This window comes from Clinocottus analis, unplaced genomic scaffold (assembly GCF_023055335.1).
Source record: "Clinocottus analis isolate CAN_PGR_092001 unplaced genomic scaffold, fCliAna1.0.p SCAF_18, whole genome shotgun sequence".
Lineage (NCBI taxonomy): Eukaryota > Metazoa > Chordata > Actinopteri > Perciformes > Cottidae > Clinocottus > Clinocottus analis.
In genome coordinates this window covers 15,386,823-15,412,609 of record NW_027175909.1, presented here as the reverse complement: position 1 = coordinate 15,412,609, position 25,787 = coordinate 15,386,823, and the positions used below count along the sequence as shown (strand labels likewise).

At 48.0% G+C, this 25,787-nt stretch overlaps 2 protein-coding genes across 2 annotated transcripts; one reads left to right on the top strand and one right to left on the bottom strand.

The window, feature by feature from the left end:
• Positions 1-21,873, top strand: LOC137788540 (piezo-type mechanosensitive ion channel component 2-like). Its single transcript, XM_068581391.1, has 54 exons — positions 1-64; positions 1,677-1,766; positions 2,199-2,294; positions 2,410-2,452; positions 3,140-3,260; positions 3,847-4,081; positions 4,356-4,569; positions 4,657-4,804; positions 5,469-5,636; positions 5,765-5,873; positions 6,017-6,405; positions 6,911-7,028; positions 7,106-7,341; positions 8,204-8,352; positions 8,465-8,543; positions 8,626-8,720; positions 8,830-9,032; positions 9,098-9,255; positions 9,330-9,506; positions 9,624-9,737; positions 10,068-10,268; positions 10,341-10,545; positions 10,753-10,854; positions 11,006-11,270; positions 11,754-11,910; positions 12,029-12,125; positions 12,362-12,527; positions 12,647-12,736; positions 12,906-12,994; positions 13,095-13,160; positions 13,268-13,386; positions 13,527-13,647; positions 13,930-14,001; positions 14,105-14,271; positions 14,359-14,882; positions 14,967-15,254; positions 15,336-15,437; positions 15,508-15,664; positions 15,767-15,949; positions 16,026-16,188; positions 16,492-16,600; positions 17,659-17,806; positions 17,936-18,023; positions 18,116-18,242; positions 18,369-18,527; positions 18,745-18,892; positions 19,016-19,204; positions 19,297-19,389; positions 19,481-19,647; positions 19,737-19,853; positions 20,021-20,100; positions 20,191-20,404; positions 20,592-20,733; positions 20,814-21,873. The coding sequence occupies exons 1-54, from the start codon at positions 1-3 to the stop codon at positions 20,913-20,915; spliced, it is 8,223 nt and encodes a 2,740-aa protein (XP_068437492.1). The 3' UTR covers positions 20,916-21,873.
• Positions 21,874-22,005: 132 nt separating this feature from the next.
• LOC137788509 (transmembrane protein 200C-like) lies at positions 22,006-25,132 on the bottom strand. The gene is made up of 5 exons (XM_068581345.1): positions 25,022-25,132; positions 24,275-24,458; positions 23,983-24,196; positions 23,755-23,879; positions 22,006-23,399 (listed from the first exon to the last, which is right to left on the bottom strand). Exons 2-5 carry the CDS (start codon positions 24,376-24,378, stop codon positions 22,466-22,468), a joined length of 1,377 nt encoding a protein of 458 aa, XP_068437446.1. The 5' UTR covers positions 24,379-24,458; positions 25,022-25,132; the 3' UTR covers positions 22,006-22,465.
• Between the last annotated feature and the right edge of the window lie 655 nt (positions 25,133-25,787).

The window sequence follows — 25,787 nt, the reverse complement described above, 5'->3', positions numbered from 1 at the left end:
ATGCCCTCAGCGCTGCCTGCAGGCCTGGTGCTCAGGGTTCTGCTGCCCCTCATCCTGACTGCAGGTAAGATCAAGTTCAAGTTGTTTCTGGATCACAAGTACTAATACCTACGCTGTACTAATACTCTGTTACAGTAAGAGTACTAATACCATGCAGTACTAATACTTTGTTACAGTAAAAGTACTAATACCACGCTGTACTCATACTCTGTTACAGTATGAGTACTAATACTACGCTGTACTCATACTCTGTTACAGTAAGACTACTTCCTGTTTAGAGAATGTGATCAATATGTTTGATTATCGAATATATGAGAAGAAAGTAAACATATTGTTTTCACAGCCCAGAATAGTGTCTGCAGTTAATTCTCCATAATTTACCCTGAGTAGTGTCTGCAGGCGTTCACCATAGTTTACCCTGATTAGCGTCTGCAGGAATGCAATATAATTTACCCCCCTGAGTATTGTCTGCAGGTATTCACTATAATTTACCCTGAGTATTGTCTGCAGGTATTCACTATAATTTACCCTGAGTATTGTCTGCAGGTATTCACTATAATTTACCCTGAGTATTGTCTGCAGGTATTCACTATAATTTACCCTGAGTATTGTCTGCAGGTATTCACTATATTTACCCTCAGTAGTGTCTGCAGGTATTAATACTAGTTTCCCTGAGTTTTACGTATATGTTAGCCCTGAGTAATGTCTGCAGGTATTAATTAGCATCTATTGAAGCGTTAGCTCTTTAGCACAAGCTCCTGAGTAAAGGCTCATATTCATTCAGTGATGTCACATCAAACAACGTCTGGTTTCCTGTCTTCACTCTTGATGTCCTCACGCTCACTTCTGGTTAGCTTAGCGCTTCTCATTCCACAACATGGGCCGATTAGCATTGAGCTAGCTGCTCTTGAACTGATGACAGATCCATGTGGAGCCGCACATCCAGTTTTGAGGTGGAATTTCCCTTTAAAACGGTCCCACATTCCAGAGAGGGGGAGGTGTGTGTGTGTGTGTGTGTGTGTGTGTGTGTGTGTGTGTGTGTGTGTGTGTGTGTGTGTGCGTGTGTGAGAGAAGGCAATGTGTCAACACACACAGCCAGATGTTGTTACCTGAGAAAGTGGGACCAATTTGTGTGTGTTGTTGGGGGAGGGGAATTTAAATGGGGGGCGCGCTCTTCCTGTCTGCACACACACACACACACACACACACACACACACACACACACACGCTCACACAAACACGCGCACACACTGTAAATAGTGTGTATGTGAGGAAAACATTCTTCTATCTTCAAACTGAACAACTTTATTAACACATTTAAGATCTACAGAGACGCTTTGATCATAGAACATGTAAAGGTCCTTTAATCTCATGTACATGTGTACACACACACACACACACACACATATATATATATATATATATATATATATATATATATATATATATATATATATATATATATATATATATATATATATGTGTGTGTGAAATACACAAGAACACATCAGGAGGAAGTTCTCTCAACATGGAGAACAGCTGATGGAGCCCATGACCTCCTCACTGACTCATTTGGGGATGATGACCGATGAAGTGGTGGTTGTGATTGATCTGGTATTGATGACGTGGTGGTTGTGATTGATCTGGTATTGATGACGTGGTGATTGTGTCCACAGCTTGTGTGTTGAGGTTTAATGGATTCTCTCTGGTCTACGTGCTCCTGCTGCTGCTGCTGCCACTGCTGCCAGAACCGTCCCCGTCCTCAGGTACCACTGCTGATCAATACTGATCAATACTGATCAACACTATAATATTGATACTTATATATTTTCTTCATAGAGACTATTATTGACATCTTCACTACATGTTATCTACTGATAATGTCATATCTGCTGTAAGACACTCTCTCTCACACACACACACACACACACACACACACACACACACACACACACACACACACACACACACACACACACACACACACACACACAGGAAGTGACTGTTTCCTGAAGGATGTTCCTGAGGAAACAGATGTGATGTCTCCTCGTCTCCTCGTCTCCTTAATGTAAATATCCTGCAGCGCCTCCAGTTGTGTCCTCAGGACGTCCTGAGTGCTGAGGACATGAGAAGCGGGCTTCCTTAACTCGTGTCCTTGTCTCCTAGCTGACATGTCTCCTTGTCTCCTTGTCTCCTAGGCCGCTGTGTGGCAGCTGTCTGTGTCTCCAGCTTCCTCTTCCTGTTGCTGCAGTCCTTCTTCCAGCTGACCAGCTCCCTGCAGCCAGACAACAACTGTGAGGACCTGTCTGTCTGTCTGTCTGTCTGTCTGTCTCTCTGTCTGCCTGTCTCTCTGTCTGTCTGTCTGTCTGTCTGTCTGTCTCTCCGTAACGATGACCCGTCTGTCTGCAGGTACGTCGTGGCAGAAGACTCTCGCTCAGGTCGGCCTGGTCAGGTAAGAAAGACCTCATGTGTCCATCTGTGTGAGACAGACAGACAGACAGACAGACAGGTAGAGAGACAGGACTTTGTAGTGCATGTATAGTAGTGAGGATCAAAGATGGCGTCCCCTAAAGCATCTGGCCTGCAGAGGCCACGCCCCCTTGTGGAAGATGGAATGGCGGCGTCAGAAAAGAAGAGAAACAGGAAGAAGAACCGTAAATAAGGGCGACTCAGGCACATAGTGCATTATTATGATTTTAAACTGTCCTAGTTCATCTAATGTAGTGTATTATATGTGTGTGTGTGTGTGTGTGTGTGTGTGTGTGTGTGTGTGTGTGTGTGTGTGTGTGTGTGTGTGTGTGTGTGTGTGTGTGTGTGTGTGTGCGTGTGTGTGTTTGTGTGTGTGTGTGTGTGTGTGTGTGTGTGGGAGGTCAGACAGTCGTCTCTCTGTCTGGACTTTATGGCTCTGCAAACACACACACACACATCCCTGTATTTCTGTCTCTGTGGGGACATTAGACTGAAGTGTCTAAACCAGGTCTGATGCATTTTTATATTTATATAAATATAAATATTTATTTATGTAAATAAGTACATAAATAAATCAATTTGTTGTGAATTGTTTTATATTTTATACGTATGTTCCTTTATTAATAACTCACTGTGTGACTAACAAACTGTCTGTCTGCCTATCTGTCAGTCTGACAGGAAGTGATGCGGGGTCGGTAGTGAGACAGGTGTTTCCAGATGTTGGCGTGCTGGTTGTTGGTCTGCTGACCTGGAGGTTGATTGGAAGACTGAATGCAGACACACATACGCAGGTAACACACACACACACACACGCACTAATGAAGTCGGTGTAACCTGGTTAAGTCATCTCCTCTTGTTTCTTAACAAGGTTTCCTGTCAATTAGTGTGTAACTCAGTAAGCTATTTATTAAATGTAACCTCATTATGTGACTACATTACACACACACGCACACACACACACACACACACACACACACACACACACACACACACACACACACACACACACACACACACACAGCCTATAATAATGATTAGGTTTCAGGTTCAGTTTATTAGCTGAACTGTCGGAGTCTGTTTGTTAACATGAAACCAGACCATCGGGTCCTCCTCTTCCTCTGACGATGACGATGAGGAAGAGGAGGACAGATGGGTATTTAAACAGTAGAAATACGTCAAGCGTTGAGCTGAAAGTTCACGTCCTCTGAAAGAGACTCAAAGGGGATGTTTTCTAGAAGAAGAAGAAGAAGAAGAAGAAGAAGAAGACGAAGAAGAAGAAGAAGAAGAAGAAGAAGAAGAAGAAGAAGACGCATGACTTTGTGTTTGGTTTCATTAAACGATGATCTGATGCTTTCCATAATAATGTCACTGTTTCAGCCTCAGCAGGAGGAGGAGACGCAGGAGGAGCTGATGTTTGAGGAGGACTCTGTGCTTGGACAGGAGGAAGAGGAGGAGGAAGAAGAGGAGGAAGAGGAGGAGGAGGAGGAGGAAAGCAACAGAAACAGGGTTCTGGTTGAACTGGAGATACTGATGTGTAAAACCAGGAAGATGATGGGAAACATGACAACCACTGGAGGAAAAGTCCTGCTGACGGTCCTCCTGGGACTCACAGGTAACCAGTAGAACCCAGTAGAGAACTTTAAGATAACCAGTAGAACCCAGTCGAGAACTTTAAGGTAACCAGTAGAACCCAGTCAAGAACTTTAAGGTAACCAATAGAACCCAGTAGAGAACTTTAAGATTACCAGTAGAGCCCAGTATAGAACTTTATGGTGACCAGTAGAACCCATCAAACTGGTCCTGATAGTCAGACCAGCAGCTTGACTTCTCCCCTCTTCCTCTTCATCCTCTTCTCTTCCTCCCCTCTTCCTCCTCCTCCTCTCCAGGTATCATGTTCCCCTCTCTCTCTTCTCTCCCCTACCTCCTCTGTTTCCAGGTGTTGTGCACCTGGTGGGCGTGGTCAGGTCATGTCCCGCCCCTCCTCTTCAGGTGTGTGTCTGTGACGTCGCTGCTCTACTCCTCATCCCATTTCCTGCTCCTTTACTGTTACCAGCTGCCCTCCCTGCAGGAGGCGTGGCCTCCAAACCGCACCTCCACCAGGTAACACACCTCCATCTCTGGACCTATTGATCGATTGATCTCTGGACCGATTGATTGATCTCTGCACCTGTTGATTGTCTCCTGCAGTGTGCTGGGCCTGCTGCCGCTGGTCTCCGTGGACTGCGCTGCCCCCTGGAGGCTGCAAGTGAACTCTGAGCTCAGCTGGTTCCACTTCTGCAGTCCTCTGATGCTGCTGCTGCTCTACAACACAGTGGCCTCTCTGTGGAGGAACCAGGTGATGTGACGTTATAGGCCCCTCCCCTTTTTCTAACATTATTAACTCACACTCTCACATAAAAGTCATAAATTATGAAGGTAGATTTGTGTCTTTTTTACCCAACAAATGTATTGTTTGTAAGTAAATTATCTCCAAATCTTTGCTCCCCCAAAAAAACACTCTCCAAAAATATTTGTTTAAAAAAACTTGCTCTAAAAAAAACGCTCCAAAAAAGAATTTGCTCCAAAAAAATTTACTCTCAAAAAAAAAATTTGCTCTCAAAAAAAAAATTCCTCTAAAAATAAATGCCAAAAAAAAACACTCCAAAAAAATTTCTCTCCAAAAAAACTGTTCAAAAAAAAAAAAAACTTTTTTTTTTTTTAGTTTTGAAAGCATTTTTTTAATTGCTTTTTATTTTTAGAGGAATTTTTTTTTTTGAGAGCAAATTTTTTTTTTGGAGAGTAAATTTTTTTGGAGCAAATTCTTTTTTGGAGCGTTTTTTTTAGAGCAAGTTTTTTTAAACAAATATTTTTGGAGAGCGTTTTTTTTTTTAGAGCGTTTTTTTTTTAAAGAGCAATTCTTTTTAATTGAGGGCAAAGATTTGGAGATAATTTACTTACAAACAAGAAATTTGCTCGGGTAAAAAAGACACAAATCTACATTAATACACATGTTTCCGCAGCTGATCGACGGTGTCGGGTGGTGGGGCGTAGAGAGGGCGGAGTCGGCGGCCAGTGTGAGCTGTGACATCATCACCGCCACCAGCAACCTCAGCGATGATGTCAGTGGTGACATCACAGCGGAGAGACGCAGAGAGCTGTGGAGGAGATCTCACGACCAGAGCAGAGACGTAATATCATGCTTATCTTCATTATTAATACACCAAGTATCATCCTTATCCTTTAATATGCTTATTATTCAGAGGTTTTCATCCAGAACCACATTACAGTTTGTAGTCTAACAGCCGTCTGTCTCCAGGTGTCCTCCACCAATGACAGTCCCTCTGACTCTTTGGCCCCGCCCACCCAGAGCACAGCCCTTGGATTGGATGTTTCCTCCACGCCTCACTACTCCTTGAGCCAATCAGGTGAGTTTCTGGGTTGAAACGCAGTATACCTGTTCAGTATACCTGTTAGATCATGATGTCATAGGATAGACAGGTACAGGTGTGTTAGACCGTGATGTCATTGGACAGACAGGTACAGGTGTGTTCTGTGTTTGACGCTGCAGACACATTGGAGACGTGTGTGTTTGAAGGAGATGGATGGGAGGAAGATGAGGAGGAGAGGAAGAGGACAGAGGAAGAGGAGGAGGGAGTCAGCGCCGCCTCCCTGGCGTTCAGCTTCCTGCTGAAGCAGAGCTACCTGTGTGCTCTGATGGCCATGATGGCGTGGCCCATCACCTACGTGTCATGGCTGACATGCGTGCTGCTGCTGTGGTCGTGCGTCCTCTGGATGATGCGCGAGCGCCGCCGCTACACGCTGATGTCATCGCCCTGGCTTGTCGCCTACGGCAACCTGCTGGTCGTCCTGCAGTACGTCTACAGCTTCCCCTCCGTCCAGGAAGTGCCCGGCCTGTTCCCCAGGAAGGAGGACCCCTGCAGGGAGCTGGCCTCCAAGGTACTGCTGCTGCTGCTGCTGCTGCTGCTGCTGCTGGTACTGCTGGTGCTGCTGGTACTGCTGCTGGTGGTGGTGGTGCTGCTGCTGCTGCTGCTGCTAGTGCTGGTGCTGCTGGTGCTGGTGCGGCTGCTGCTGGTGCTGCTGGTGCTGCTGGTGGTGCTGCTGATCCTACTACTACTAGTGCTACCACTAGTGCTACTAGTACTACTACTAGTGCTACTACTAGTGCTACTAGTACTACTAATAGTGCTACTACTAGTGCTACTAGTACTACTAATAGTGCTACTACTAGTGCTACCACGAGTGCTACTACTAGTGCTACTCCTACTACTACTACTAGTGCTACTACTACTACTACTACTAGTGCTACAACTACTGCTACTACTAGTAGTGCTACAACTAGTGCTACTACTACTACTAGTACTACTACTGCTACTACTGGTACTACTACTACTACTACTACTACTACTACCACTAGCGTTAAATGGACTGTGTTGCGTTGCAGCTGCTGTGTCTGTTGACCTTCTGGCTGCTGCTGCGTCAGGCGCTAACGGAGCAGAGAGACAGACAGGAGGACAGACAGGCAGACACACAGCTGTCTGACATCTCCGTCCACACGGAGGGTAAGACACCCGTCTCACTGACCAGCCTGTCGCTCTGCTCACCGGTCTGTCTGACGCTGTTGTTTTATGTCTGCCAGAGGAGCAGCAGCAGGAGGAGAAGGAGGAGGTGTCCTATGAGGAGGTGCTGCTCCTGCAGACAGAAGGGGGAGGAGTTAAGATGGAAGCTCTTGTTGCTGTGGTTACCAGGATGTTCGTTAAATACTGGATCTACATCTGTGGGACGATGTTCTTCTTCGTTAGTTTTGAAGGAAAGATCGTCCTCTACAAGGTCATCTACATGGTGATGTTCCTCTGCTGCGTCGCCCTGTACCAGGTACTACTGCCAGTACTACTACAGGTACCGCAAGTACTACTACATGTACTGCGACAACTACTACAAGTACTACTGCCAGCACTGCTACAGGTACTACTGCAAGTACTACTACAGGTACTACTACATGTACCGCAAGTACTACTACCAGGTACTATTGCAAGTACGACTACAGGTACTAGGGCCAGTACAACTACAGGTACTACTGCCAGTACTACTACAGGTACCGCAAGTACTACTACATGTACTGCGACAACTACTACAAGTACTACTGCCAGCACTGCTACAGGTACTACTGCAAGTACTACTACAGGTACTACTACATGTACCGCAAGTACTACTACCAGGTACTATTGCAAGTACGACTACAGGTACTAGGGCCAGTACAACTACAGGTACTACTGCCAGTACTACTACAGGTACCGCAAGTACTACCACCAGGTACTACTGCAAGTCAGGTACTACTGCAAGTACTACTACCAGGTAATACTGCAAGTACTACTACCAGCTACTACTGCAAGTACTACTACCAGGTACTACCACAAGTACTACTACCAGGTACTACCGCAAGTACTACTACAGGTACTACTGCAAGTACTACCACCAGGTACTACTGCCAGTACTACTACAGGTACTACTGCAAGTCAGGTACTATTGCAAGTACTACTACAGGCACTACCGCAAGTACTACTACGAGGTACTACTGCAAGTACTATTACATGTAATACTGCAAGTACTCCAAGTTCTACGACTGTGTGTACCTACTGCTAATATACTACTTCAAATGGTCCAGTCCTGTGCTTGAGTAGAGGAGGTGCGCTACAGGTAAGTAGCCCACCGCCTCTACCTGTCTTTCTCTCTGTAGTTGAACTACGAGCGTTGGCGTGCCATGCTCAGGGGCTTCTGGGTAGCGGTGGTGGTTTACTCCATGCTGGTTCTCATCCTGGTCTACACCTTCCAGTTCCCCTCGTCCCTCCACACCTGGAGCTACTACACTGGATTAAGTACACACAGGTACTTAAAGATACAAACAAGTACACACAGGTACTTGAAGATACACAATGAGTACACACAGAGATACACACAGGTACTCACTGTCTCTTCTGTCTCTGATGTGTCTGTCCAGGTTGGAGGATGTTGGCTTGGAGAAGTTCTCCGTTCCGGTTCTCTTCACCAGGATCTTCATCCCTGCTGCGTTCCTTTTGGTACTTTTTTTGTTTCACACGTTTCTACAGAACCATCGTGTTAAATGTGATGTGGAAGCTGACTCTTCACCTGGTTCTGCAGGTGTGCATTGTACACCTGCATTACTTCCACCAGCCGTTCCTGCAGTTGACCGACCTGAAGACTGTGGTGGACACACACAACAGCACCATCACCAGGTAACGCACAACTCCATTCTCTGATGAGAGCTGGCGGTGGCTCCGCCCCCTGACATACCGAAAGGAGGTGCACTTGCCCCGCTGCTCCTCACCTGCGGTGCGTCTGCAGGTTGGTCCACTCCGACGGCAGCCTGGTGGACCTGTCGCTGTGCGGCGCTCCTCAGCTCCCCCTGGAGGCCGAGAAGAGCGCGGGACAACGGGAGAGGGAGCCGGTGACAGAAGAGAAATGGATAAAAGAGGAGAAGGAGGAAGAGGAGGAGAAGGAATACCCCTGCGTGTTTGAGAGGGAAACCCTGTCCGACCACATTAAAGGTAACTGCATCTGCATCCTCCTCTTCCTCATCACTAGAAATAGACTCATGGTCTTTCTTCCTCAGTGCTGGTCTCCTGGAGGCTGGTGGTGGAGCGTCTCTCCGTTTTGTTCCTGCGCCTCCTCCTCTCCTTGCAGCGCCTGCAGCACCTCCTCTGGTGGCTCCTGGAACTCCACATAGTCAAGATCGTCTCCTCCTACATCATCTGGATCTCTGTGAAGGAGGTCAGCATCCGTCCGATGATCCGTCTGTCTGTCTCTCTGCAGGTGTGTTGTGTAACCTGTCTGTCTCTTTGCAGGTGTGTGTGTTTAACCTGCTGTTCGTGCTGTGTGTGGGCGTGGCTCTGCCCTGCAGGGCGTGGCGCCCCCTGCTGTCAGGAGTCTGCACGGTGTGGACCTGTGTGGTGGCAGTCTGCAAGATGTTGTACCAACTCAACATCGTCCAGCCCGTCAGATACGCCTCCAACTGCACCATGGTAACTGTCTGTCTCAACCAACCAGACACCTGTCTGTCTGTCTGTCTTGAAGACATGTCCCTCTCCCCACCAGTATCTTTGTCTGTAACGGTATCATACCTGTCTGTCTCTCTGTAGCCAGGTAACTCCAGTACCGACCTGTCCGGCTCTGTTTTGTACTCTGGTCCAGTTGACCCCGCCCAGTGGGTGGGGCTTCGGAAGACGGACGGAAAACTGCTCGACTACCTGAGGGTGAGGAGTGAAGACACGAGTCTCATAGCTTAGCATCATGTTAGTTCTTATAGCTTAGCATCATGTTAGCTCTGATAACTAGCATCATGCTAACCTGTCTCTACAGTATAACCTGATGATGTTAGCTCTGGTAACTAGCATCAAGGTAGTCTGTCTCTGCAGTATAACCTGATGATGTTAGCTCTGGTAACTAGCATCAAGGTAGTCTGTCTCTACAGTATAACCTGATGATGTTAGCTCTGGTAACTAGCATCAAGGTAGTCTGTCTCTACAGTATAACCTGATGATGTTAGCTCTAATAACTAGCATCATGCTAACCTGTCTCTACAGTATAACCTGATGATGTTAGCGCTGTTAGCCTTCGAGGTGACGGTATACAGACACCAGGAGCTCTACCGTCTTCGCCGTAATGAAGTCCCGCCCCCTACGAGAACGCTCTTTCATGACATCACCAGGTGTCACCTGGACAACAGCGTGCTAAGCTGCATTAAGTACTTCCTCAACTACTTCTTCTACAAGTTCGGCCTGGAGGTGAGACACGCACTGAGGTTAGCAATAAGTGATCGTCTTCCAGTTGACAAACATTCCCACGCTCTTCCTCAGACCTGTTTCCTGTTGGCCGTGAACGTGATTGGTCAGCGGATGGATCTGTTCGCTGTAGGCCACGCCTTCGGTCTCATAAGCGTCCTATCAAAGCGTGGCAGGAAGCACATCGCCTCCGTGTGGCCCAAGTACTGCTACTTCCTGTCGGGGCTGTTGTGTTTCCAGTACCTGCTGTGCATCGGGTTCCCACCCGCCACTTGTAAAGGTACGACCGATCCTGAGCTGGTTATGCTAAGCTAGGCTAAAAGCTTCCGCCTTCTTCTAGTCACGCTAACCTAGGCTAAAAGCCTCCTTCTGCCTCTAGTTGTTATGCTATGCTTGGCTAAGTCTTCCTTATGTTTATAGTCTTTATGCTAAGCTAGGCTAAAAGCTTTTTTACTAAACATTCTAAAAATGCTTGTTGTATTCACAGATTATCCCTGGAGACCTCCGTCCTTCAACATGGACTCCAATGTGGTGAAGTGGCTCTTCCTCCCTGATCACCTGACACCACCAAACCCAATCTTCCTCCTCTGTAAGAGCATCATCATCATCACAATCTGATAACATAGCATTTAGTTGTAACTTCCTCAGTACAAAACGCATAAAGAGACATTTAACTTTCTGAGAAAAACAATAAGGACTTCCTGCTCCTCCTCTTCATCACTTGTTTCCTGATCTTTCAGATGACTTCCTGCTCCTCCTCGGAGCCTCTTTGCAGCTGCAGGTGTTTGAGGAGGAGCTCCAGCCGTCGGTTCAGATCCTCGCAGGAGACAACTGTGAGCTGGACGAGAATGACAGACAGGTCTCCGATCCAATCAGGCGACTCCGTCTCAACACGGGACCGGACTTCATGCTGTGCAGGTCTTACCTGGACATGATGAAGCTGATCATCTTCAGCTACATGTTCTGGTTCGTCCTCACCATCATCTTCATCACTGGGACGACCAGGTGAGTTGGCGGAGCCACACCTAACTAAAGTTACGACAAGGAACCTGTCTCCAAGGCCTCTAAAGGACACGAGCAGACATGAGAGTTTATGGATGAAACTCATAATCTCACGTTTGTACTCCACACAATCTGGGATTCAACACAAGACTTTTAAATTCAGGAAATAAATGGGAATAAAACATCACATTCCATATTAATGATATTCCAGGATTAGTATCTTCTGTATGGGTTACCTGGTGGCTTGTTTCTACTTCCTGTTCCAGGATTAGTATCATCTGTATGGGTTACCTGGTGGATTGTTTCTACTTCCTGTTCCAGGATCAGTATCTTCTGTATGGGTTACCTGGTGGATTGTTTCTACTTCCTGTTCCAGGATCAGTATCTTCTGTATGGGTTACCTGGTGGATTGTTTCTACTTCCTGTTCCAGGATCAGTATCTTCTGTATGGGTTACCTGGTGGATTGTTTCTACTTCCTGTTCCAGGATCAGTATCTTCTGTATGGGTTACCTGGTGGCTTGTTTCTACTTCCTGTTGGTGGGCGGAGACTTGCTGCTGAAACCAGTCAAATCCATCCTGGTGTATTGGGATTGTCTGATTGGCTACAACGTGTTCGTTATCACCATGAAGAACATTTTATCGGTAAGATGCATCATCATGTTGATATTTGTGAAAGTACGTGGTCACAAACTTTAACTGTCTTCCTGTCTCCACCTGTCTGTCTGTCTCTCTGTCTGTCTCTCTGTCTGTCTGTGGGCAGATCCTGGCCTGTGGGTTCATCAAGTCGTTGGTGTTGAATCACTGTTGGCTCATTCAGCTCTTCAGTCTGGCCTGCACCATCAAAGGATACACCAAACGTAAGTCATCCGTCTGTCTGTCTACTGCCTGTCTGTCCCTCCAGCCTGTCTGTCCTCTGAGTGTTAGTCTGCCTTCGCTATCTGCATGTTACCGTTCTTAAAACCCTACAGCTGTACAGGTTCTTTCTACGAATGGTTTGTAAAGATAACCGACGACTCTGTGAAACAGCACGGTACACCATCTTTACCTGTCTGTCTGTCTGTCTGCCTGTCTGTCTGCGCATCACGTCCTGCAGCGAAGCAGCAGAGCAGTAAGCAGTGTGAGCTGCCGAGTGACGAGGCGGGCATCATCTGGGACGGCGTCTGTTTCTGTTTCCTGTTGCTTCAGAGGAGAGTCTTCAGGAGTCACTACTTCCTGTGTGTTGTCCTCAACCTTCAAAATACACAACTGCTGGCCTCCAGGTGCACAATCTAAAAATGTACAAAGACACATTAACACACGCACACATCGAGTCACATGATGTTAATGTGTGTGTGTGTGTGTGTGTGTGTGTGTGTGTGTGTGTGTGTGTGTGTTGCAGGGGGGCGGAGCTCTTTGAGGCATCCACAGTGAAAGCTGTGAGAGCGAGACTCGAAGTGGAAAAGACGTCCATGGACCTTCTGAAGAGACAGTAAGACACGCTGACGAGTCAGAGACAAACACTGAGACGAGTCAGAGACAAAACCAGATCGGTCTAATCCTGGATCAGGTGTTGATGGACCGGACTGATCTGTGAACCTCTCCCTGTCTCTTGTCCACTTCCTGTCTCTTGTCCACTTCCTGTCTCTTGTGTCCTTCAGGATGGAGAGAATCAAATCTCGACAGAAAAAGTTCAGAAGAGGAAAAGAGAAAATGTTGAGTTTGACCCAAGACAGCTTCCATACCGAAGGTCCGTCAACAGACACCCGCTGTCACGGTAACAGCTGTCAGTCACAGGATGCGCTGACCTGTCTGTCTGTCTGTCTGTCTGTCTGTCTGTCTGTCTGTAGATCAAGAGAACAGGAAGGGGCGGAGCCAGAAGAAGTGGTGGAGACCCTGGGTAAACCACGCCTCCAGTGAGTCACCTGGCCTCTGACATCATCGCTCTCACCCGTCAGAGTGATTCTGTAACCATCTGTCTGCTTGACCCGTCTGTCTGCCTGACCCGTCTGTCTGCCTGCAGTGGTGCGGAGCGGCGACTACTACCTGTTTGAGACGGACAGCGAGGAGGAGGAGGAAGAGGAGGAGAAGAAGAAGGAGGAAGAGAAGGAGGAAGAGCTACCTGAGAAATCAGCCTTCCAGGTGAGTCTCATGAAAATCGGAATTTAAACAAAGTGATGAGAAAGAGTCATGAAAAGATGCTGCCTGTCTGTCTCTCTCTTCCTGTCTGTCTGTCTCTCTCTTCCTGTCTGTCTGTCTCTCTCTTCCTGTCTCTCTCTCAGTTTGTGTATCACGCCTGGATAACTGACTCCAGAACAGCGATGAGAGCTCGCAACAACCACGAGAAGCTCTGGAAGAAGAACTCCTCTGATCGCAAGAGCAGGACGGAGGAGAAGAGAGGAGGTGAGGAGGAGAAGAGAAGAGGTGAGGAGGAGAAGAGAGGATGTGAGGAGGAGAAGAGAAGAGGTGAGGAGGAGGAGAGAGGATGTGAGGAGGAGAAGAGAGGATGTGAGGAGAAACTATTGAGCTCAGGACAGTAGTTTGTAGAGTCAAGACTCGGAGGATGAAGACATAGGAGCCTCTGAGCTTAACCATGCTACACAACTTCCTGTAGGTCCATGCTACACAACTTCCTGTAGGTCCATGCTACACAAGGAGGAGATACTAACTCCACTTCTCCTGCAGCTGGAGGAATAGAAGTGACGGAGGACGCGGAGGAGGACGGAGAGGAGGAGGAGGAGAAAGAGGAGGGACCAGGTAGGAGGTCATCGTCATATTCAAGCAAAGATCCTTCGTGAGGGAAGAGGCGCCACTCTGTCACTCGTCTCTGTTGTAGTTCAAACAGACCTCTGTGTTTCAGACACGGTTCTGCGTCGGTTCTCCAGCACGTTGCGGTTCTGCTGGGTTCTGCTGTCGGCTATGCTGGACTCGTTGACCGCCTGGCTGAGCGACCTGTGTCAGGAGCACATCGACATCTCCACCGTCCTCCGCATTGAGCGCTGCATGCTGACGCAGCAGGCCAAGCAGGTACGCATCCAGGACTACAAGAGCTGTCAGTGTCGGGACTACAACAAAGATGGCGGACTCGTGTTTATTTATTTTTTTTATTTTCAGGGTAATGTTCCAACGAGAGAGGCAATCCACGTTTACTACCAAGAACAGATGATGAACGCCTCCAGAGAGTCCGGCCTGAACTACGGTACCCAGGAGGCCGAGCGGCAGGCCTTAGCAGAGACAAGAAGAGAGGAAGAAGAAGATGCAGGGATTCCTGATCTAGATGAAGAGCCAGATGAGAAACCAGAGAACAATCCAGATAGACCAGAACAAGGATCCCTATCGCGAGGATCTCCACTTGAACCAGTACCTGGAGCAGATGGCCCAGGTGAACCAGGGGCAGAACCAGGACCTGGCCCAGGTGAACCAGGAGCAGTTGGCAATTGTGAACCTGGAGCAGATGGCCCAGGTGAACCAGCAGCAGCAGAGGCTCCATCCTCAGGAGTCGAACCGGAGAGAGGAGCAGCAGAAGGTGACCCGGCAGTGGAAGATTACCCAGAATGCCTGGTGACTAAAACCAGCCAAAGATGGCGACCCAAACTGACCAGGATGGAGCGAGTCCCGTCTTCAGAGGAAGAACTGAGGTGGGTCCTCCCGGAGGAGCAACGGGAGGTTCTCGTTCCAGTTGACGCTTCCTCCTGATTGTCTCTCTGCGTCTGTTTGAACAGAGCTGAAGAATCTGAGCCGCCTCCCACCAGCCCCTCCCCCTCCTTCCTCCCCCTCCTCCCCCCCTCCTACAGCCTGGCTTTGGGGCTGGACCTGCACCAGGAGGAGGAGCACGAGGTGGAGGCTGGTGGTGGTGGTTTCAGGAGCTGTCCGGCTCAGACTCCGGGGGAGCGGAGTGACTTCCTGTCCGACTCAACCTCCACTTCCTGTCCGGCGGCGGCGGCGGCGGCCGCAGCAGCCGCGTCGTCTTGCGCTCAGGAGCTGACGGCCAGCGAGCTGCTGAGAAGCAGGTGAGTCACAGGTGAGTCACTGAGATCCTCCAACCCTTGACCCGCTGCAGCTCCACACTCCGCTTCACTCCTGGCTTTCAGGACTTTCTACGACGAGGAGCTGGAGGCGTCGGACCGCTTCTACGGGAACCAGCACCAGCTGCTCCAGATGTGCTACGCCCTCTACAACATCCTGGCGGCCAGGTGAGCTCCGGTCTAGGGTTGTGCAGTATACCTATAGCCCTCCGCCGTTGCTAACACGTCCCTCTGTCAGGTCGGAGACGGTGTGTTACCTGGTCATCGTGCTGAACCACATGGTGTCTGCCAGCTGTCTGACGTTGGTACTTCCTGTTCTGGTGTTCCTGTGGGCGACGCTGTCCGTCCCTCGGCCCAGCAAGACCTTCTGGATGACGGCCATCATCTACACCGAGGTTCCCTTCTGCCGCCGCCGCCGCTCCACCCGATTTAAACAACATTCAATCAGTCGTCAGGTCGATGTTTTCACAGTCCTGTCTACCTGTCTCCGTCCTCAGGTCACCATCGTCATCAAGTATTTCTTCCAGTTCGGTTTCTTTCCATTCAACCAGAAGCTGGAGGTGGATCGCTCCAAACCGTTCCACCCCCCAAACATCCTGGGAGTGGAGAAGAAGGAAGGCTACGTCCTGTATGACCTCCTGCAGCTGCTGGCTTTGTTCTACCACAGAGCCTCCCTCAAGGTGAGAAGCTCTACATGTAGAACCTTAGTCACTCGCAAGGTGAGAAGCTCTACATTATAGCTTCATTCTTCCCCAGTGCCACGGACTGTGGGACCAAACTGTCTCCACGGAGAATGACGGCGTCCACCACCAGGACACTCAGGACGCCTCCGCCGATCTCACCGAGTTCACCGGGACCCTGCGGCGCCGAGGCCGGAGGAGGACGACCTCCAGCTCCACCCAGCTGCGCTCTCCTGCAGGTAGGACCTCACGCACCCCACTCAATTCATTTTGTAGAGCCCAAAATCACAAATCCCAGGGCCCAGGTAAAACCAGAACCAGGGTCCTGATAGAACCAGGATCAGGGTCTAGATAGTTCTTTCGCTTCAGAGGTTTCAACCAATCAACCGACAGGATAAGTTATTCCTTCATATTGGGTACCTACCTGTTACAAATTTGCTGTGTACTAATACATGTGTGACGAGTACTGTTAGTAGTATATACCTGGTAGTTGTGCACTCACAAACCTACCAGGTACATACTACTGCTGTTGCCCTCTGCAGTGTCTGCAGGCAGCGTGAGCTCCAGAGCGCTGCAGCCCGGCAGGCTGGACCTGCTGCTGGAGAAACTCAAGGAGCTTTCCATCAGAGCCAAGAAGTCCTCGGCCAGCAGGTACCACGACGCAGTTCACCCAGTTATGAACACATGAACGTCTAGTTATGATCAATATAAACACATGAACATCCAGTTATGAGTAATTTGAACAGATGAACATCCAGCTATGATCTATATGAACACATTAACATCCAGCTATGAGTAATTTGAACACATGAACATCTAGTTATGATCAATATGAACACATGAACGTCCAGTTATGATAAACATGAACACATGAACATCCAGCTATGATCGATATGAACATATGCACATCTAGTTCTGATCAATATGAACACATAAACCTCTTGTTATGATCAATATGAAAACATAAACATCTAGTTATGATAAATATGAACACATGAACATCCAGCTATGATCGATAAGAACATCTAGTTCTGATCAATATGAACACATAAACCTCTTGTTATGATCAATATGAAAACATACACATCTAGTTATGATAAATATGAACACATGAACATCCAGCTATGATCGATATGAACACATGAACATCTAGTTATGATCTATATGAACACGTGAACATCCAGTTATGATCAATATGAACACATGAACATCCAGCTATGATCGATAAGAACATCTAGTTCTGATCAATATGAACACATAAACCTCTTGTTATGATCAATATGAAAACATAAACATCTAGTTATGATAAATATGAACACATGAACATCCAGCTGTGATCGATATGAACACATGAACATCTAGTTATGATCTATATGAACACGTGAACATCCAGTTATGATCAATATGAGCACATGAACATCCAGCTATGATCGGTAAGAACATCTAGTTATGATCAATATGAACACATGAACATCCAGTTATGATCAATATGAACACATGAACATCCAGCTATGATCGATATGAACTGTTCTTCTAACATATGAAAAAATAAAACTGTATACATTATATTCAAGGGGAAAGGAGTGATGATCAACTATGATCATCTAGTTATGATCAATATGAACACATGAACCAGGTGTTTCATGAAACATGAATTTAACATTAAAGGTGAATTAGTTCTCACTGTGAACTCTCTCTCTCTCCACCAGGTGCATGTCTCTCTACCGCCCCGTCCTTCACTTCTTCAGAGCTCTCGTCCAACCAGAGTACAGCGCCGTCACCGATGTTTACGTCCTCATGTTCCTCGCCGACACCGTCGACTTCATCATCATCGTGTTCGGCTTCTGGGCCTTTGGGGTGAAGTTTGATTCACTGTTTCATTCTGTTCATTGTGTTTCATTCTATTTTATATTGTTTATTGTGTTCTATCATGTTGTTACATTGTTCTAATGTGTTTTGTATTTTGTGTTATTGTTATTTTCTCAGAAACACTCTGCGGCTGCTGACATCACTTCCTCCCTCTCAGAAGACCAAGTCCCTGAAGCCTTCCTGGTGATGGTTCTGATCCAGTTTGGTATGTCTACCTGTCTCTCTGTCTACATACCTGCCTGTCTGATTGTCTACCTGTCTCACTGCCCATCTGTCTGTCTGCTTACCTGTCTGCAGGTACCATGGTGATAGACAGGGCTCTGTATTTGAGGAAGACCGTTCTGGGGAAGTTAGTCTTCCAGGTGATTTTGGTTTTTGGGATTCACTTCTGGATGTTCTTCATCCTGCCGACGGTCACTGAGAGGTGAGTTCACCTGCTGCCTCATCAACATAATATAGTTGCCTCATTAACATAATATGGTTATCTCATTAACATAATGCACAACTCGTCTGGTATGATCTGTCTTTCTGTCTGTCTGTCCGTCCTCAGGCGGTTCAACCAGAACCTGGTGGCTCAGCTCTGGTACTTTGTGAAGTGTGTGTACTTCGGGCTGTCGGCCTATCAGATTCGATCTGGATACCCGACACGAGTTCTGGGAAACTTCCTGACGAAGAGCTACAACTACCTGAACCTCTTCCTGTTCCAGGGGTGAGTCAGTTAGCCTAGCTTAGCACAAAGACTGGAGGTCGAGGACACTGTTAGCCTAGCACAAAGACTGGAGGTCAAGGAAACTGTTAGCCTAGCCTAGCACAAACACTAAAAGTAGATGTAAATTGTTAGTCTAGCTTAGCACTAAGTAAAGAAGTAAGGGGAAACTATTAGCCAAGCGTTTACCTGTCTGTCTACCTGTCTGTCTGTTCTTTAGCTTCCGTCTGGTCCCCTTCCTGACGGAGCTGAGGGCGGTGATGGACTGGGTCTGGACCGACACCACCCTGTCCCTGTCCTCCTGGATCTGTGTGGAGGACGTCTACGCCCACTGCTTCGTCCTCAAGTGCTGGAGGGAGTCTGAGAAGGTCTGTGTCTTTCTGTGTGGGCATTTATATTTGTGTGTACTTGTACACAGAGGTGCCCTCAGCCTCGCGGGCAGAGGAAGCCTGTGTTCATATTTGTGTATATTTGTGTGTACTTGTACACAGAGGTACCCTCAGCCCCGCGGGCAGAAGAAGAAGCGCGTGGTGAAGTACGGGATGGGCGGGCTCATCGTGCTGCTGCTGATCTGCATCGTCTGGTTTCCGCTGCTCTTCATGTCGCTCATCAAGTCCGTCGCCGGAGTCGTCAACCGACCGATTGACGTGTCTCTGACCATCACACTGGGAGGCTTCCAGGTAAAAACACCTGGAACACACAGGTGTTGCTGTGGTGACTGTGTTCAGCGTCGTTGTTGTCGTAGTACAACTATCGCCTCTTGTGTTCACAGCCCATCTTCACCATGAGTGCGCAGCAGAATCAGCTCAGAGACATGACGGAGGAAGACCTGGAGTCCTTCACCAGCTCCTACAGCTACACACCTGTGAGTACTGTGTAGAGGGTCACACCTGTTGTACTGTAGAGGGTCACACACCGCCTGCAGAAACCGGTAACCCTGTGGCTGTTTTTCCCAGAGTGCCTTGCAGTTCCTGGAGGCGTACGGTCATGAAGACGTGACGGTGGCCGAGCTGCAGGGTAGCAGCAACTCCCTGTGGACCATCAGCCCTCCCAGCAGGAGGTACCTGAGCCAGGTGCTCAGTCTGGACCACTTCCCCCTGACTGTGTCCTGGACTGTTCAGAGGTCAGCTTCACCTTCTGATCAATACTCAATCATTCTAGTACTGTGTGTAGTTCTGTGTGTAGTACTGTGTGTGTACTGCGTTTTAACAGGAACCTGAGTCTAGGGGCGAAGGCGGAGCTTGCGTCAGGTAAACATGTGACCTACCTGGACGACCAAACCCGCCTGGAGCTGATCCAGCTGCTGAACGGGACGAGGTCACTTCCTGTGTGAGTATTGGGGGCGGGGCCACGTGTAAGGGCAGGGTCATACAAAGGGGCGGGTCCATGTGTGAGGTGTGGAGTTATAAAAAGGGGAGGAGCTACATGTGAGGGGCGGGGTCATACAAAGGGGAGGGGGGATGTTGAGTTGTTGAAGTGTGTTTTTGTGATTTCAGCGTCATACATGAAGTGTTTCCATGTTTCATTCGAGCTCCCAGCGACTCCAACTCCAAACCCATCGAACAGCTTTACTCAGGTGTTTATTTTCATGTAAATAATTATATAAATAATATCAGGGATTATAAACTACTCTCTGCTTACTGCAACTCTCCTCTGGACCATTCAGACGACAGCTACAAGGACATCCTACTGGCCCTTGAGCGGTCGACCAATCAGAGCCGAGAGATCCAAGACTGGTGGATCGTTGACCAACCAGCAGCCAGCCTGGTGCCCATTGGAGGCGGAGCTTCGCTGAGTGACAGGAGGGAGGCGGGGCTTCAGCTGTTTGTGTTCAGTGATAAAGTCAGTCCTCCGAGTCTGGGCTTCCTTGCTGGATACGGGTACACATCAAGAGCTTCAAGTATTAGAGTACCTGTAGTACTATTACTGCTATCGCATGTTTGTACTGCGGTACCTGTAGTACTATTACTGCTTTAACGTATTTATACTGCAGTACCTGTACTACTAGTACTACTATAATGTGCATTCACTGCAGTACTCTCAGTACCCTACTCGTTCCTCCTGCAGCATCATGGGTCTTTATGCGTCGGTGGTTCTGGTGATCGGGAAGTTCGTGCGTGAGTTCTTCAGCGGCATCAGTCACTCCATCATGTTCGAGGAGCTGCCGTGCGTCGACCGCATCCTGAAGCTCTGCACCGACGTCTTCCTGGTACGTCCCGTGGAACTTTACGGACGCGCGTGTACGTCAGCGTCGGCCGCTGTGATCTGATTGGTTGTTCTCTGTTCCAGGTGAGAGAGACGGGTGAGCTGGAGTTGGAGGAGGAGCTTTACGCCAAACTGATCTTCTTGTATCGATCGCCGGAGACTCTGATCAAATGGACCCGCCGCTGACGGCTGTGGTGACATCACACACTGTGGTTTCTCCGTTCTCCAGATGGAACCATCTACAGAACATTTACCGAGTTTCATTTTTGATGGTTTCCAGAAACTTTGTTCTCAGTGTGACCAATAGGAGCAGCAAGGGGGCGGAGCTAACCTTGTGATGGACAGGACGGTGGTCAAACCAAAAGAGAACTTTTGAAACGTGGTTTGGAGAAAATCAAACCGCCTATAGTGTTAATGACTGATGATAAATAACTACAGACTGTGACCAAAACTGAAGCCTCCACCTCCCACCCCCTCTATCCACCCTCATAATATGATTGGACGCTCCTGCTGACATTCTCTCATTGACTTCCTGTGATACCTGTGAACTATTAATTATCAGTATTTTACAAAACACTTCTGATGCATCAATCACCAATCAAGTCACACAACTGCTCTCACTTATGTCTCTTCATTTTACTGCTACGTTAGCTTCATGTTAGCCGTATGTTTACTCTACATTAGCTTCATGTTAGCTGTATGTTTGCTCTACGTTAGCTTCATGTTAGCTGTGTGTTTGCTCTACGTTAGCTTCATGTTAGCTGTATGTTTGCTCTACGTTAGCTTCATGTTAGCTGTATCTTTGCTCTACATTAGCTTCATGTTAGCTGTATGTTTGCTCTACATTAGCCATATGTTAGCTGTGTGTTTGCTCTACATTAGCTTTATGTTAGTCATATGTTTGCTCTACGTTAGCTTCATGTTAGCTCATGTTAGCTCCTTAGTGAAACCATCTGTTCATACAGTCACAACATGACACTGGAATCACAACTGGGATAGGGACAGAAAACTGGAAGTAAATGTAACATGTGTAGAAACTAGGTATTAATTGTTAGATCGTGGTTTATAGTAAATCTGTTCACGTCACTGTATTTTCTGAATGATAACTGTAAACTTGTGTCTTCTGTGAATATTTAAAACTAAAATAGTGAATAAGTGAAAATAAAAGACGTGTTTACTTGACTGAGAGTAAGCTCTTTGTTGAAGCAGACGCCGGTTCACTGAGTCAGGGTCCAGTTCTGAGTCATCTAAAATAATTCAAACTCAATGTGCTTTATGTTGATTTATTGATGGACATGTTTCTGTTCACATCAGATAAGAAGAGAGGAAACTCGTCATTGTTAAGACTTCAGGATGAAGTCCTGGAGGGCCTTGAATGTTCAGGTTCGAATGGAAGACGTCGTGGAGTCACAGCTCAGGTTGTGTTTTTGTTTACTTTGAACAGCGTCATGCTGATGCAGATGTTTGGTTGATTATTTATATACAAGTGAGGAACGATGGCAAACATTTCAGGGTCACAGTTTAATCTTTTGAGGGAAATGTATTCATTTAAATAATGAATAAGAGGCATCAAAGGGTTAAATAAATAGACGTCACGGACAGAAAGTGACCTCGAGATTTCCACATAAGTACATAAAATACTCTAATAAGACACAAACATACACATCATGCCCTTGTGTCTTTATTGCTACTTCCTGGTGTGAGCGATGATGTCATGCTGATGTCATCGATCACAGTCAGCTCTTATTGGCCGGGCTCCTCATGCCTCCTTCTGCTTCAAACCAGAATCCGCCTGAGCGATCGTCCTCAGCTTCGCCATGTTGGAGTACTTCCTGTTCGAGAACTTCCTGTTGCAGTACTTCCTGTTGGAATACTTCCTGTTGCAGCACCAGCATCCTACCTCCGGCCGGTAGGCTCCGCCTCCTGCAGGTGGGGGGTGTGGCTGAGGAGGAGGAGAGGAGGTGAGACAGGGAGGAGAGCGACAGGTAGGAGGCGGTGAGAGAGGAGCAGGAGAGGAGCAGCAGAGCCCCCCGGTCGAGGCCGGAGGAGCTGCACGAAGCTGCTGGAGTGGAGGAGCACAGAGGAGGAGGTGCACATGCAGGCTCCTCCTCCTCGCCCCCTATGGCCCCGCCCAGTTCCAGAGGTAAGGGGGCGGAGCTGAGCACCTCCTTCTGCAGCGAGGTCCAGCAGGAGGAAGGAGGGGGAGGTGTGTCTGGCTGCTGGTAGATACTGAACACTGCGCCTCCTTCTCCATCACTAACATGTCCTCCTGCTGCTTCTCCTCCTCCTGCTGCTGCTGCTGCTCCTGCTGCTCCTCCTCCTGCTTCTCCTGCTCCTCCTCTTACTGCTCCTCCTCCTCCCTCCTTCCTGCTCTGCAGGGAGGCGGGATATGCCCTAGGTTTGGCCTCCAGGCTCTTTGATTGGACGTAGTTGACGAGGCCGTTGAGGGGGCTGGTGGAGGGCCGGCGGGCGGAGGAGGCGCAGCAGGAGGCGCTGGGTTTGTGGAGGCCGTGGAGGTCGATGACAGTGGAGTAGATGTCTCGCAGGTTGATGACTTTGGTCTTTTTGTCCCGGTTCTCGTGCAGGACGGCGTTGGCACAGATGAAGAGGAAGATCCCGATGCCCATGATGAGAGGGCCGAAGACCTTCAGCCTATCAGAGCACAGATACCTGCAGAGACATTTCATACAGCCAATCAGAGCACAGAAACATTTCATACAGCCAATCAGAGCACAGAGACATTTCATACAGCCAATCAGAGCACAGAAACATTTCATACAGCCAATCAGAGCACAGAGACATTTCATACAGTCCTTTAGGACCTTCTGAGCCTTTAGGACCTGCTAGTTGTAGGTAAGACCTATAGGACCTTCCAGAACGTCATACCTTCTGGAAGGTAGGATCTTTAGTCATGTAGGACAACTAGAAGATCCTTGAGGACATTCTAATCCTTTAGGACATTCCATGAGGTAGGACCTTAAGTTCTTTAGGCCCTAAAGGACTAGAGGGTCTACCTGTGTTTTACCTGTCCAGAAAATCCTCCAGGAAGCCTCGTGGAAGTCCCATTGTCCCGTTGAGGGTTTCAGTCCGGTTGAGAGTTTCAGTCTGGTTGAAACCTCCTCCTTGGTGTCTCCTCACCTCCTCTCCTTCCTGGAAACAGTTAGGGAAAGAAAACATCTGGTTCAGAACTGGTTGATCCCTGAACCTGATCGTTGAACCTAAATCTCTTTTCCGAAGGGATCCTGGTTCTCACCAGAGCCTCATCAGGTGTGGATCTGCTGGAGGCCACCGAGGCCATGGCGGTGGCCTCCAGGGGCCGAGCGCTGAAGAAGAGTCCATCTCGAGGCCAGTAGCCCAGAGCCGCCGTGACCGAGCCCACCAGCAGGACCAGTACTCCCAGCGCCGCCACGAGACCCGGGATGGAGCACAGCTTCAGCCGCCCCTTCACCACCACCACCTCGCTCCTCCTGAGAGGGCAGGAAGTGACATCACTGGTGACGTTTAGACTGTGTGTGTGTACGTGTGTGTGTTTGTGTGTGTGTTACCTCTTGTTCTTGTTCTTCCTCTTGTGTGTGTGTGCTTTGTGTGGTTTTTGGGTGGGGTCCTGTCGCCGTGCGTTGATCCGCAGGAGGCCGCCAGTCGCGATCATCACCACCCACCAATCAGATGGTGGCTGAGCAGGCTAAGCCCCGCCCACTGCCACCTCACCTGGACTCAGTCACCAACTTCCTGTAATAAACAAAGTGACACAAGAAAACCTCAGAGACACAAGACAACCACAAACAGACACAAGACAAACACAAAGAAATACAAGACAACAACGAGACATAAAACAACCACAGAGACACAAGACAACCTCAGAGACACAATACAACCTCAATGAGACACGAGACAACTTCAGAGACTCAAGACAACAACGAGATACAAGACAACCTCAGAGACACAAGACAACCACAAAGAGACACAAGACAACCTCAGACACAATTTAGCTGCTCAAAGGCACAAACTACTACAAAGAACAAACACAATGTCAGAGCTGCAGCGACTACATTTCCCAAGATGCATTGCAGCTGCTCGAAAAAACTATCGATATATCAAAAGCAATCAATCCTTCAGTTCATTCACTGGATCAATAACATACAGAGAGAAACAAGAGAAGACAGTATTGAGCATCAAATATCTGTCAGCATTGATCAGTAGTGATCAGTACTGTAACACTGGTGTAATCATCATAACTGCAGCATATTGATCATCAGCATATTGATCATCAGCATATTGATCATCAGTCTCACCGTTGGAGCTCCGGTCGCTTCATGTTTCGTCTCTTTTCTCTTCATCTTCATCTTCATCATCCTCCGATGCTTCCTCGTCTTTAAACGTGTCCTCTCTCGCCCCCCTCCCTCCCTCTCTCTCTCTCTCTCTCTCTCTCTCTGCAGTGTAAATTAATTTCCTCCTCCAGAGAGAGACAGGTTCCTCCCACTAACACCAGACTACCTGTCTTTCTCTCCACCTGTCTGTCCCTGTAAACCTGTCTATCTATCTGTCTCTATAAACATGTCTGTTTGTCTGTCTGTCTGTCCCTGTAAACCTGTCTGTCTCTATCTGTAAACCTGTCTGTCTGTCTCTATAAACATGTCTGTCTGTCTCTGTAAACCTGTGTGTCTGTCCCTGTAAACCTGTGTGTCTGTCTCTATAAACATGTCTGTCTGTGTCCATTAACCTGTCTGTCTGCCCCTGTAAACTTTATTTTGATGGATTCCTCGCTAACCAATCAGACGTCCCGCTTCCCGTCCTCTTTGGACATTTGTCAACGTTGAACCGATGTGGAAAACAGGATTAACAGATTATTAGGAAGGTCACCGTCTCTTCATTCAACATCACCACCTGTCTGTCTGCCTGCCTGTCTCACTATCCTGGATCTGCTGTGAATCCTCCTCTCTGTCCTCTGATTTTGGGATGCTGCTGTTGCTAGGAGACGTGGTAAGACTCTATGAGGAGTCTTGACATCTTTATGACATAATGATCCTTATATACCTGACCAATGAGTACCAACTTCCT